The sequence below is a fragment of the Periophthalmus magnuspinnatus genome, chromosome 18 (genome assembly GCF_009829125.3).
Source record: "Periophthalmus magnuspinnatus isolate fPerMag1 chromosome 18, fPerMag1.2.pri, whole genome shotgun sequence".
NCBI lineage: Eukaryota > Metazoa > Chordata > Actinopteri > Gobiiformes > Gobiidae > Periophthalmus > Periophthalmus magnuspinnatus.
In genome coordinates this window covers 10,880,786-10,893,271 of record NC_047143.1, presented here as the reverse complement: position 1 = coordinate 10,893,271, position 12,486 = coordinate 10,880,786, and the positions used below count along the sequence as shown (strand labels likewise).

At 38.1% G+C, this 12,486-nt stretch overlaps 1 protein-coding gene across 1 annotated transcript in view; it reads right to left on the bottom strand.

Moving 5' to 3' along the window:
• The window catches only part of zanl (zonadhesin, like), a 57,429-nt gene extending 44,997 nt beyond the window's left edge, over positions 1–12,432 (bottom strand). Inside the window, exons 1-17 of the mRNA XM_033983869.2 lie at positions 12,351–12,432; positions 11,951–11,976; positions 10,713–10,862; positions 9,668–9,933; positions 8,527–8,611; positions 8,270–8,419; positions 7,423–7,590; positions 7,249–7,346; positions 7,101–7,179; positions 5,978–7,015; positions 5,702–5,895; positions 4,908–5,049; positions 3,744–3,985; positions 2,825–2,973; positions 1,793–1,921; positions 1,260–1,398; positions 617–758 (exon numbers count right to left, since the gene is read on the bottom strand). Coding sequence (XP_033839760.1) covers positions 617–758; positions 1,260–1,398; positions 1,793–1,921; positions 2,825–2,973; positions 3,744–3,985; positions 4,908–5,049; positions 5,702–5,895; positions 5,978–7,015; positions 7,101–7,179; positions 7,249–7,346; positions 7,423–7,590; positions 8,270–8,419; positions 8,527–8,611; positions 9,668–9,933; positions 10,713–10,862; positions 11,951–11,976; positions 12,351–12,418 — 3,265 coding nt within the window. The 5' untranslated portion in view covers positions 12,419–12,432. The remainder of the gene's footprint in view (positions 1–616; positions 759–1,259; positions 1,399–1,792; positions 1,922–2,824; positions 2,974–3,743; positions 3,986–4,907; positions 5,050–5,701; positions 5,896–5,977; positions 7,016–7,100; positions 7,180–7,248; positions 7,347–7,422; positions 7,591–8,269; positions 8,420–8,526; positions 8,612–9,667; positions 9,934–10,712; positions 10,863–11,950; positions 11,977–12,350) is intronic.
• Positions 12,433–12,486: the final 54 nt, after the last annotated feature.

Genomic DNA, 12,486 nt, shown 5'->3' with positions numbered 1-12,486 from the left:
AGTCTTCACAGAGCTGATAAAAGATACACTTAGAATGTGACAGAAATCGGAGACATACATAAATAATTTGATAAATAGCAATTGTTGTTTTAGAGATATACTAAATAATAACACTGAGTACATTTTCTGCAAAGCCAACTGCCTGAACAAATCTCACCAACCAACTAACAAACTAGCCAACCGAGTCAATAACCAAACATCTACACAGCAAACTACCCAAGTAGCTAATCAACAAACTACCCAACTAGCTAACCACCTAGCCAACCAAATTTTTCACAAGTCCACCAAATAACTAAGCAGCAAAATAGCATAACAAGCAACTAATAAAGTAATTAATTAACTTTTGTGAGGGAACACAATAATTCTTCCACTGGGACACTGTTATCAACAATGGAAAATAGATGGGGAAATTACAGTGATATAATTTGAATTGACATCAGTGACGGCCAGTGGTGGATAATGTAGTATCTGGTGAGGGTGCACATAAAAGTATTGCGTTCCCCTGCAATTACATTAATGTCTCTAAAATTCTAACTAAGTCCTTGAAGTCTCCACCACCTAAGCTAACCACCTAATGGACAATTTTCTGTTAATTCATGATAAAAGTTCTTCTCACGGCAGAAGGTATCGTTCCTCCAGGCTCCTATCTCCACACCGCGGTCCTGGCATTCATTCGCATAGGCCTCAATAGCCTCGCACAGAACGGGCTTGGCTCCATCCAGCTCACACAGGTCAAATACACAGTCCTTAAAGTAGTTCTGGAGAAGAAAAATGTGTGTATATATATATATATATATATATATATATATATATATATATATATATATATAAGGTTAATGTTTACTTTTCTTTTACTCATTACTTTATTGAGGATTAACAATAAGGATTTAAAATGGTAAAAGATATAGATATATAGACCATGGTTTAAGTTTTGAGCTAGCAACTGGAACTCACTCTGCTATAAGGATGAACAGACTTCTAGTTGTTTTTAGTGGGACCGCTTGATTATGACAAAAATCTTAATCATAATTTTTTATTATTCTAAAGTAGTCTTACTAACATAAACTATTAAGGCAATATTTCTGTTTTTGTCCAAGATAACAATAGATAAGAAATAGGCTATTTAGCTTAGCCTATGCAATGGCTAACTGCTTCCATCAAATACTCCATGCCAACTCCTCCATAGAAAACGCATTGGAGCCTAGGTACTATTTGTTGAGGTTATTTCTAATTGTAAATGCCTTTATGTGAAATCTTACATTAGGAATGACTTTGGCATGACATTTAGCAAAAGGACCATTTTTGTCAAGCAGAATGCCGCAAAATCCAGAAGACTCGTACAAATCCTGCTCGTCATTAGTACATCCGGGAATGGTGGTGTTCGGTTTGACATTACAGCTGTGAACAAATAATGAAAAGAAACTGGTCATTTTAAAGTAATATTTTGTGATAAATACAGGGTGCATAAAGGCTGGGCTATATGAAAAATCCAAATGTGATCTCATGCCTGTGATAATCTACTAATTTGGTTAGATTGTCATATTGTAATTAATCATTTCTCCATTTCATGCAGCTGTCTGCTCAAACACAGCCCTGCCCACTTCACTAATTGGTTAGCCTCTGTAAGGCTAAAAGTGACAGCTGGATTTAACCAATCACAGTTGTTAAAAGTAAACTTTCAGAAGCTATTAAAGACAATAGAAGAATACAATGAACACAAATTGTAATAAAACTGAAATCATTGTCTAGCCCCAAGAAAATTGTGACATTAATTTTAAAAAAGTGTACTCACAGTTTGTCAGTGTTCCAACTGTGTCCAAAGTCATTTGGGCTGTTGGTCAGAGAGCCATCTGGTTTCCTGAAGTCGTCCTTGGCGTCTCCATCATAGTCTCCACACAGTCCACACAGTTTGGTCTTGAAGCTGCACATGATGGGGAGAATTTCAAGCACTCTGCTGCAATTTTTTTGTGTGTGTTTTTTGCTTAACATATAATTAATAATAGTCCTAGTTGTGTGGACTCATGAAAACCGTCCATTACACCAACATTGGCGACACTGTAGAATTGGCAATGAAACGGTATAATTCTTCATTCCAGAAGTGGTTTAATGTAGAGACGTTTCAACGGTGGTCATCTGGACTTTTTTATAATAGCATTTTACTGGCTATCAGCAATATAGGTCATCTTGAGTCACAACTTTCCAGGTGATGCATTCCAAATGCATTGCTAATACTGTACATTGCTCCCATTTCATAAGATTTTAGGACCATGCTGTAATCGCTTTCCATGCTAGATATTCATGCTTTTCTGATAGTCTTAGAGTTCTATATCTCAGATGGATTTGTCACTAGCCAATAATATCTTATGTCTGAAATCAGTCATACTGGTTTAAATGCTGTACCAACCAGTTTCATCACTTTACCTTTAGTATTGTTATTATCATTGTTAGTCATTAGTCTTATATATCACTTTTCCAGATGCTCAAAGTCACTTTATAATTTCATGCATTATCCATTCACTCCACCGTTGGTGGTGTTAAGCTACTACTGTAGTTACAGCTGCCCTGGGCAAGACTGACAGAAGTGAGGCTGCCAATAAGCGTCATCTGACCCTCCAACCACCATCAACATGCGTGTACACACTACTTTCATACAAGGTAATGCGGGTGAAGTGCCTTGCCTAAGGACACAACAACATCTGTTGCCACCTTTAGAATCAAACAGTCAAATCTGCGCAAGACGTTGGTTGTGCTTCTTCATATAAAAAAATGGCCCTCAGGAGTTCAGAGAGCCTACTTGGACTAGCCTCATTGAGTGTTGTCTTACTCTTTGGTGACCTTGACATCCATGTAGTGGTTGCCATCATAGCGCACAGTGACACCGAAGTCCAGGAACACAGTGTAGTACTTCCCAGACTTAAACACAGACACACCAGATGCAGGATACACAGGCAGATTCACATTGGTCCCATTGATCTGTGAGACAAGCATACATGCAAGTGAACTTTTTAAAGGCTCAGTGCCTAACCTTTTAGTTTAAAAAGAGAGCTTATATTGTAAAAGCAGTTTATATTCATTTATAGAGTAAAAAAATAAATGCAATGTTTTCTGTCTCCACTGCATTATGAAACGTTTTTATCAATCACAAACCAGTAACTTAAGTACTGGAATGGATTCTGTGCACAACAGCATGCTGGCTAACTCACTATGTCTCAAAGCTAATGCTAGCTTTTATTAAAATATAAAATAAAATGAACAACTGTTTTTATATGTAGATTACCTCAGTTTATGGTGTTATTTTAATATTTATTATGTCTCAAAATCAACATTAGTGTTAGCAAAGTCAATTATCTAAGTAGCGACAATAATTCAGAGCAGATCAGAGAAAATAGAAGGTCCAGAAGAAGATCAAAGAGGAGACGTATGAATGTTGTAAGGCAGGACATGAAGTTAGGAAAAACAGACTTGAAAAACTATATAATGAGTACACATTGACACCTTTCAAAAATTAAAAACTTAGCAAAGTTAAAATTTCTTGAGTTATGAAAATGTTATTTGAGTTCATTTCACTTGACAAGTTAAATTATCAACCAAGGGACCTAGACTTTTTGTACTTAAAATAACAAAATACACCTTCTTACACTTGATAGATAATTTTTGATAGATAATACTTATCAAATTTCCTCAAATCAGGTAAACTGTAATTTTAACTAGCCTAGAAATTACTTTTTGCAGTGCATACTTACCTGTACTGTGCCGCCTTTTAAGATTGAGATCTTCATCCCATGTACATAGGTGTGGACAGCTTTGACATAGGAGATGGAGGGATTGTTCCAGCGGTTTTCATTGTCAGCATGGACCTCATAGTATGGACTGGATACATTGCAGGGAGCAGACATCAGATAAGTACAGTTACCCATGAAGTTGTACTTGCGCTTGTCGAATGTGGTGTAGTGTGGGTCTCCAGAAGCTATGCAAGTGGAAGAGTCTACGGAAATGACAAATGGTGCAAATATTACATTGTGATCGTCCTAGTAGTATTAGTAATTTACAATCATTTTTGTGTTGAGACAAATTAAAGTCACAATTTTAAAGTGGGAGAACCATAGGGCCAATGGAAGTTGAACTATTGTGGCATCAGAAATTTTAATGAGTAAATAAAATATTGTATTATTTTTAGTACCGGTAATCTTGTAAAATAAAACACCATTATTCCGACAAAACAGTGTACTGTTTAATAGCTTTTTTAACAGACTGTTAAGTATTTTAGGTATTTTTGTAAAAAATACATAAAATAAAACAAAACAAAAACTTTCAGATTTTGGAGCAAAAAAGTTTAACCATAATCCTATCTTAAAAGCAAAATCTTAAACACTAAAAACACTAAATCTACTTTTTGTCCCTACTAAATAGTGTAGATGATGTTTTAATAGCATTGTCTACTGTTTAATATTTTGGCAGTTTTAGTAAATGTGATGATTTCTGGTCAAAATCTGTGCGCTGCCTCCTGTGGCCACTGCCATTTCAAGTACTATGCAAAATCACACAGGACTCCCCTGATTACAGCCAGGTGTTTATGATTACAAACACATGGCTGCAGGGACAGTTTGAAGGGTGGATACCTGTAACACCACCATGCTCACTATTCCACTGGCCTTGTTCACATGCACACCATAATCTGATTATAATTTGATTTGTGGACCTTTAAGATTGCTTAAATGACATGTAAACTGCAAAATCTGGTGTGATAAATCAAAGGGATGATGATCAAAAAGATATTAGATAATTTGGCATTTTACAGTACATGTCATTTAAATAACCTTATAACTCCAAAAATGTTATATTAATCAGATTTTTAGTGAGCAAGTAACTGCAGCCACTGTTAAAATGACATGTGTTTGGTAATGTACCTTTAGGATAGCATCCTGCCACACCATTGACCTCCCGGCACTCTTCTGTTGGGTCACAGGAGTTGTCCATACATTCCAGAGTATAGTTCCCTGCACAACGGCAGAGGGTAGTGCAGCCATCACCAAACACAATTTCACCAGGCTAAGGTTCAAATAGATGCAAACACCACAATAAGATATTTGAATCAGTTTGATTCATCTAGGAGTGTTCCTTGGTAAAAATAGGTTTTAAAAAATGTCATCTAGGACTATAGCCTGTCTCTGTAAAAGTGGATACATGAACACTATAGGCAGAACAGCAATTGTTCACTAATTTAAATGTGTACCATGTAACCTCCCTGGTGGAGGTTGTCTCTATGTTATTGCTTTGCCTATAATGTTCCATAGTATGACATTAACATGATCAATCTGGCATGTATTCGGTGTTCTATTGCAACAACCTTGAAAATCATGCATTCTTACTGAGTGCAAGGTTGCCTCCCCACAGATCTGACCAGTAACTTGGCCTGGTGGTAGCAACTGCTTCTCTCTATAGAAATAGATAAAAACTACCATGGTTTTGATCTGTTAAATTGTACTACTTTAGTTAGCAATTTTCAATGTATTAGCAATTATAGCTGCAAAGTTTTAGTGCTAATGCTAAAATACTACATGGCCTTGAATGTCTTTTTGTCTCCTCTTCAAAACTGACAAAGCCCATTTGAATCAAGAGGCAAAACATCTTCAACTATAGTCCAGATGACAACTTTTTGAAACCTTGCATCACCATTTAGGCAACATAAAGTAACTATGACCTCATAGTAGTTGTTCTCATCATCCAGGCATCCACACTTTTCCAGAGGGACACATCGTCGTCCCTTAAAAACATATCCAGGTTTGCAGAAGCAGCCACTGATGCAGGAGCCAGTGCAGTTTGTGGAGGGCTCCTGACAGGTGGGGATACAAGCTGGACCACAGTCGATGTACTCGGAATCAGGTGGGCAAGGGACTGTGGGTCAGAATAACAATGGAAATGGTAATTCGAATCTATATAACAATATTGACAAGTGTGGTTGATAGGAAATACTCACTCGGAGGGGTAGGTTTGGTTGGTTTAGGTGTTGTTGGCTTTGGCGTAGTTGGTCTTGGTGTAGAAGGTCCAGGTGTAGGTGGCTTTGGTGTGCTTGGACCTGGAGTAGATGGTTTAGGTGTTGTTGGGCCTGGTGTAGGTGGTTTTGGAGTAGAAGGTCCTGGGGTAGGTGGTTTTGGTGTAGAAGGTCTAGGTGTTGAGGGTTTTGGTGTGGTTGGACCAGGCGTTGGTGGCTTTGGAGTAGAAGGACCTGGTGTAGATGGTTTAGGTGTTGTTGGACCTGGTGTGGGTGGTTTTGGAGTAGAAGGTCCAGGCGTTGGTGGCTTTGGAGTAGAAGGACCTGGAGTAGATGGTTTAGGTGTGGTAGGACCTGGTGTAGATGGCTTTGGAGTAGAAGGTCCAGGTGTTGGTGGCTTTGGAGTAGAAGGACCTGGCGTAGATGGTTTAGGTGTGGTTGGACCAGCGGTTGATGGTTTTGGTGTAGAAGGTCCTGGTGTAGGTGGTTTTGGCGTGCTTGGACCTGGAGTAGATGGTTTAGGTGTGGTTGGACCAGGTGTTGGTGGTTTTGGTGTAGAAGGTCCTGGTGTTGATGGCTTTGGAGTAGAAGGACCTGGCGTAGATGGTTTAGGTGTGGTTGGACCAGCGGTTGATGGTTTTGGTGTAGAAGGTCCTGGTGTAGGTGGCTTTGGAGTAGAAGGACCTGGCGTAGATGGTTTAGGTGTGGTTGGACCAGCGGTTGATGGTTTTGGTGTAGAAGGTCCTGGTGTAGGTGGTTTTGGCGTGCTTGGACCTGGAGTAGATGGTTTAGGTGTGGTTGGACCAGGTGTTGGTGGTTTTGGTGTAGAAGGTCCTGGTGTTGATGGTTTTGGAGTAGAAGGTCCAGGTGTTGGTGGTTTTGGTGTAGAAGGTCCTGGGGTTGATGGTTTAGGTGTGGTTGGACCAGGTGTTGGGGGTTTTGGTGTAGAAGGACCTGGTGTGGGTGGTTTTGGAGTGGTGGGCCCTGCAGTTGTCACTGGTGGTACAGGAGTTGTTGGAGGTGCTGTGAAGTAGAAATCATATTTTGCATTAGACATTTTATATGAATTCATATATCGACTATGTGAAATCTTTTGAAACATTCTTACGTTTGCAGTTCAAGACACATACGGCATCAACGGCAATATCCGTGTTAGGAGTCTCTCCAAATGTACCGACAATTACAAACTGAAATATAATGCATAAGCAGGTAACCATAGAGACACGTTATTTTAAATCTTTTTGTTCCTTTTATACCTTTATAGGAGCAGATCCCAGATAGAGGACATATGCTGGCTTCCACCCTTGACCCTGGTTTCCTCTCAAAGTGAACAGAGCAGGCCCAAGAACTCCACCTGAAATATCCAGGAGCATCCATTATACATTTCTTCTATATCACATTTTACGGTAACAGTTGGGCTTGTCTTCTACCTGCAGACATGGTGTGGACACTAATCTGCATTTCGGTGCTGGTGCCGTACAGATAGTAGTGAAAAGAGAGCTCCAGACACCCAGTAGAGGGGGTCAAGAGTGGACTTTCTAACTGGGACCAAGCTCCAGGTATAGCCTCAACAGAATCCATCAGCATATATTGGCCCACTGGAAATCAGAAAGGTAAGATGTCAGCCTACCATATGAATATTTTACACAGATACACATGCATAATAAGGCCAAGTACTACAGGCAATTCCTTTTTTCCTATTTTGAAATTTTGGGCCAATTTACTCTCTTTACATTTATGTTTTCAGCTGGAAACATCTGTAATTTGATATTTTCTATTCCATCCCTGCTGCTTGTCCTGTGATCCTGAAAGCACTGAATGATTCCCTGCGCATACACAAAGCCAGGAAATCATTCCTGTGCTTTCAGCATCACCCTATGGTGAGGATTCATATAACCATGGTTACATTTGTAACTTTTGTTTCTTACTCTCTGACACGAAAGTCCCCAAAAAAGGACAATTTCAAAATTTGGCAATTTTTTTTCAATGTTACTACTTGACTCAAAGACTAAATATAATATTCAAATTATTATTGCAAATTCATTTGTCTACCCCTAAACCCCTGATATTGCATAAAAAAAACGGCAAAAGATTTTTACCTCAGTCAATCAATTGTTCAGATTTTAATTCTGCAAATATGATATTTTGGCCATCTTTCAAAACCTTTAAGTTGTTTACTGAAATACTAAATGCACTTAAATGTAAACATTCAAGTATTTTTTTGCCCAATCACCTGAAATGTCTTGTACAAAGTATAGGCACTAGCTAAAGTCTTACACCCAGGTTTAGAGTAGTCATCATCAGGCCCAGTATCTGGAGTTTCAGTTTGCCCAGTCCACTGTCCAAATCCAAATATTTCAGGATCTGACGTTACAGTCCACCCACAAAGATCATCAGGAATGTCAAAATCACAGCCAGACTGACACGCTGCAGAGAAAAAAGCATGTTAGAACAGAGTGCTAGGGCCATAACAGAGGATTATCTTATCTCATGTTATCTGTTTACAATAATCTGACTTTAAAACGCTGACTCACAAGGACACGCGCCCTCTGAGATCACGATGTTGTCTAGTGCTGTGTCGCAGGAAGCAGAAAAGCCTCTCTCAGCTTCAAACACCACCTGGAAGAGATAAAATATTTTTTACTCTCATTTCCAGCTAAAATCTTAAAATCTTATATATCTTTTCAAAATGTTCATATTGGCCTCATAGCACAAACACTTTTTTCAGAGTGTCAGATAAGCCATCAACAGGAAAACATGCATGAACAAACATCTACAAACAACCATGTTCGCCCCACACTGGGGGCCCACATTATCCTACACCTGGGACGCAGTCAGTAAACTTCTCTAATAACCATGTAAGCAGCTTACAAGACATGACACATGATCACATCATGATGCTTCTGTTGGGCAAATCCTTTTTCCTAAAGCAGTTATGTCACACAACAGCCACTTAGCATTGGTTCTATGCTAGCAAATACACATTTTTGATGGTATATTATTTTTCAGTCAGGTTAAGGCTAGTGTTAATATTAGTGTTGGGGTGCTTGTGTTGGGGTGCTGCAAATAGTGGTTGTTGCCACTTTGGTGTCATGAGTTTGCTTTCCAGGTTCACCTGTTTGCCAAATGTCTCTACCCTCTCTCCCCATTTCTTGCTTCAACCTTCCTGTCAAATAAAGTCTTTAGACCACACAAAATATTTGGGTTATGTTTAGTAACACATATTGGTGAAAGTGGTTTAGGTTGGTTGGTTTAAAATTGTAATTTGGGGGATGACTGGTGTGATTTTAATCAATGTTACAAGAAGAATGCAGATAAATAGCTACCCTGTCTGATGATAACAATATTTTGTATGTTCAAAGAGCACAAAATCACAATGATAAATTTTGTTTTAAAGTGAAAGTAAAGAAAAAAATTTTAACACAAGATCTCATCATTGTCTGCTGGTTAGAACTAAATGGGATTAAAAAAAAGGGATAAAAATCTGTTTTTCATGTTTTAAATGCAGTTATTTATTTTGTTTGTTTTCTTTGTATTGTCAGCATTCTGTATTTGTTTGTTTTGTTTGCATTGTTTGCATAAGGAGCACATGAAAAGAAGTCTGGAGTCATTGAGTCCCTGTGTAAATAAAGATAAATAAAAAAAACAAAAGAAAATATAGTTTAGGTCACTTACACTGACACTCCCACTGCTAGGTCTGGACACAGTGACCTCCCCCTTGAGCCAAGAGGGACTCTGGATGCCCATCTTCTTCCACACCTCCATGTCACTGCCGCTATTTTTCACAAAAACTCTCAGAGCATTCTTGTTGTCAGAGCCATACATGTAGTACCGGAACTGGATACAGAACTGGGAAGCCGTTGGTGACAGGGTGGGACTCAGGACCCGGGCTTTTCCTCCATTTGGCACGTTGTCACATTCATGGTAGATGTAGTACCCCTCTATAAGCAACAAGATTGATCTGTTTTCTAATTTTCAACTTAAGTGAAAACTACATAGTTAGAGTAGAGAAAGAGGCATGCAGAACAATTTTGGAAATGTTGAGTAAATACAAGTAAAAAATTAGTCCACTTAAAATGATTCTTATTTTAGGCAGAAGACAACTTTTGGGGGTATTTAATATTCAATTCGCAAGTTAGAAACAGAAATTTCCAGAGCACTTCTGCCTCAATTGCAGGACAATACAGTATTACTGTACTCAAATATGCACGAATCAATCTAAAGTCTGAGTAAACTAATGATGAGGGAATATTGTATTTGTACATTGTTTTTTCTATATATAATATGCCTTCACATTCAGGTCAAAGTGCATATTTTACACCTGCATTGACATTTAAAAGAACTGTATGTACATTTTTAAAATTTCATAAACATGACCTAACATGCCTGGACATGAGGTAGGCATGTCAGAATGAGTCTTACATGAGTCTCTCATTTGGGTTGCCAGTTTCAACGTTGAAATCCATTTGGTTTAAACCTAAAATGCCTCTCTCTGATCTAAATGGTCTCTACCTAAACCCCAGCACCTGCAGCCAATCATTAATCAGTGAAATGCAGCATCTGCAGTTCAGAAAGTGAATTTTGGAGATTCTGAGCTTTCAAATGAGGCATGGCCTGCTTATATACTGAGAATGAGAGACATGTGTACATGAACATGTGTCCTCTATCTGTAGGTTAAGGCACAGGTTTCTAAACCCTTTTGCCTAATATTAGAACTCACTTCCATCTGGGTAGTCCCCGCTGGGCCCTGTCCCAGAGGTGGGGGTCTCTCCCTTGTGTCGAATCCAGTTCCCTCCATCAGTGTTGTCCTGGGTGAACCTACAGAAGGGGGCACTGTCCTGGTTAAAGTCACAGGAGGTCAGCTCTGCTCCTAAAAACAGCACCAAAAACTGAGGTCAGTGCACCTTATGTTAGCTTATCTGAAAAGCTTACAATTTAGTTTCATTCTTAAACAACTTATATCCCTTCTAATATATCTGAATTTAAGGAACAAGAGGCAATTAAAAACAAAACAAAGAAACAATGATTAACAAGTGAAGATAAATTCTACAGGCCATAATGTATGCTAAGGGCTAGGGATAAGGATGTCCTACCCCTAAACTCAAATTTATGAAGTAATCTCATTAACTTTTGCTAAGTACAACTCAGGTGATAACAATTACACAATCAATTTTCTTTTAAAATCAAAATTTGCCCTTTTAAAACACATTAAAGAGAATCTGAGAGACAAATTAAATATATTTTCCAGTACAGTGTTGTTACAAATGGTAAATGGTTTATACGTAGACTACATATCAACTAGCTGATATCAGGTACTGGCTCATACTTAAGGTTATGGTATATTTTTAAAGTCCCTCCGTAGGAAAATTCATTGTCTGCATTCCCATCCATTATCTAGTGCTGGCAACCTTTCAGTAGCAGTGAGCTGCTGCTATACTGCGCTCGGGGACCCATGTCCAGATCTCAAGCTAGTCTTGGTCAGGAATATCTTAGCTGAAGCATTTGACCTACTGTGGAGTAGCCAGAGGAAACCCCCCACAGACATAGGGAAAACATGCAAACTCCACAAAGAAAAGCCCAGGATTCAAATCTGCAACCTTTCTATTGTGACGCAAAAGTGGCTATTCAGCCATTGTACATCTGAACTGAGTAAGTTACATCAGTAAATCTCTAACTACTGTTGAAAAGTATTATCAGAAACACACCACAGTAAACAGCCCATTGAGGCTGATATGAGACGATGGTACTATATATGATAAAAAGAATGGGTGTTTACAAAGATTCCCTATACACACGTGTTGAATGACATTGAGTTAATAATTGTAGGTTGAGAGGTCTATGGTGTATAGGTCTACAGCTAGAGTCGCTAAAGTCCACTCAAGTTAGATCAGTGATATAAACAATAAACCTTTTATATGTAATGCATTATATTCAGTGGAAATCATAAACGTGGCCTACCTTCCCCTGCAAGTCTGTTTTGGAGGCTGGAAAAGAAAAGGACATAAAAGTTGGCTAGTATTACGAAGTTTTGAACTGAGGAAAAAAATAATATATGAAAAATAAAATATGAAAGAAATAGACATAAAATATACAGTACAATAAATTAATATAGTATTGAAAAATACAATTAAAAAGTTTATTAACAATATTTTAAAAAAATGAAAAAAATATTTTTAAAAACAAAACAATTACCATATCATAAATTGTTAATAACAATTACAGAAAGGATACATTTAAACATTTATTTTTAAAAGATGCTCCATTGGAATAAAAAAAAAAAAAAATCGAATTATATATTATGACAATTCTATAGTAAATAAAATAACAAAAAAATATTAGCAAAAGCTTACTGACTTACCCATGCCCCTGGGTTCTACAGGCACTTATAAAAAACACTACAGTTATAATATGCAAAAATCCATCCATTATGGCTAGCGCTGATTGTGCTAGCATGAGAGGACCAAGGTTCAGACCTGGGACACTTATATAGGAGT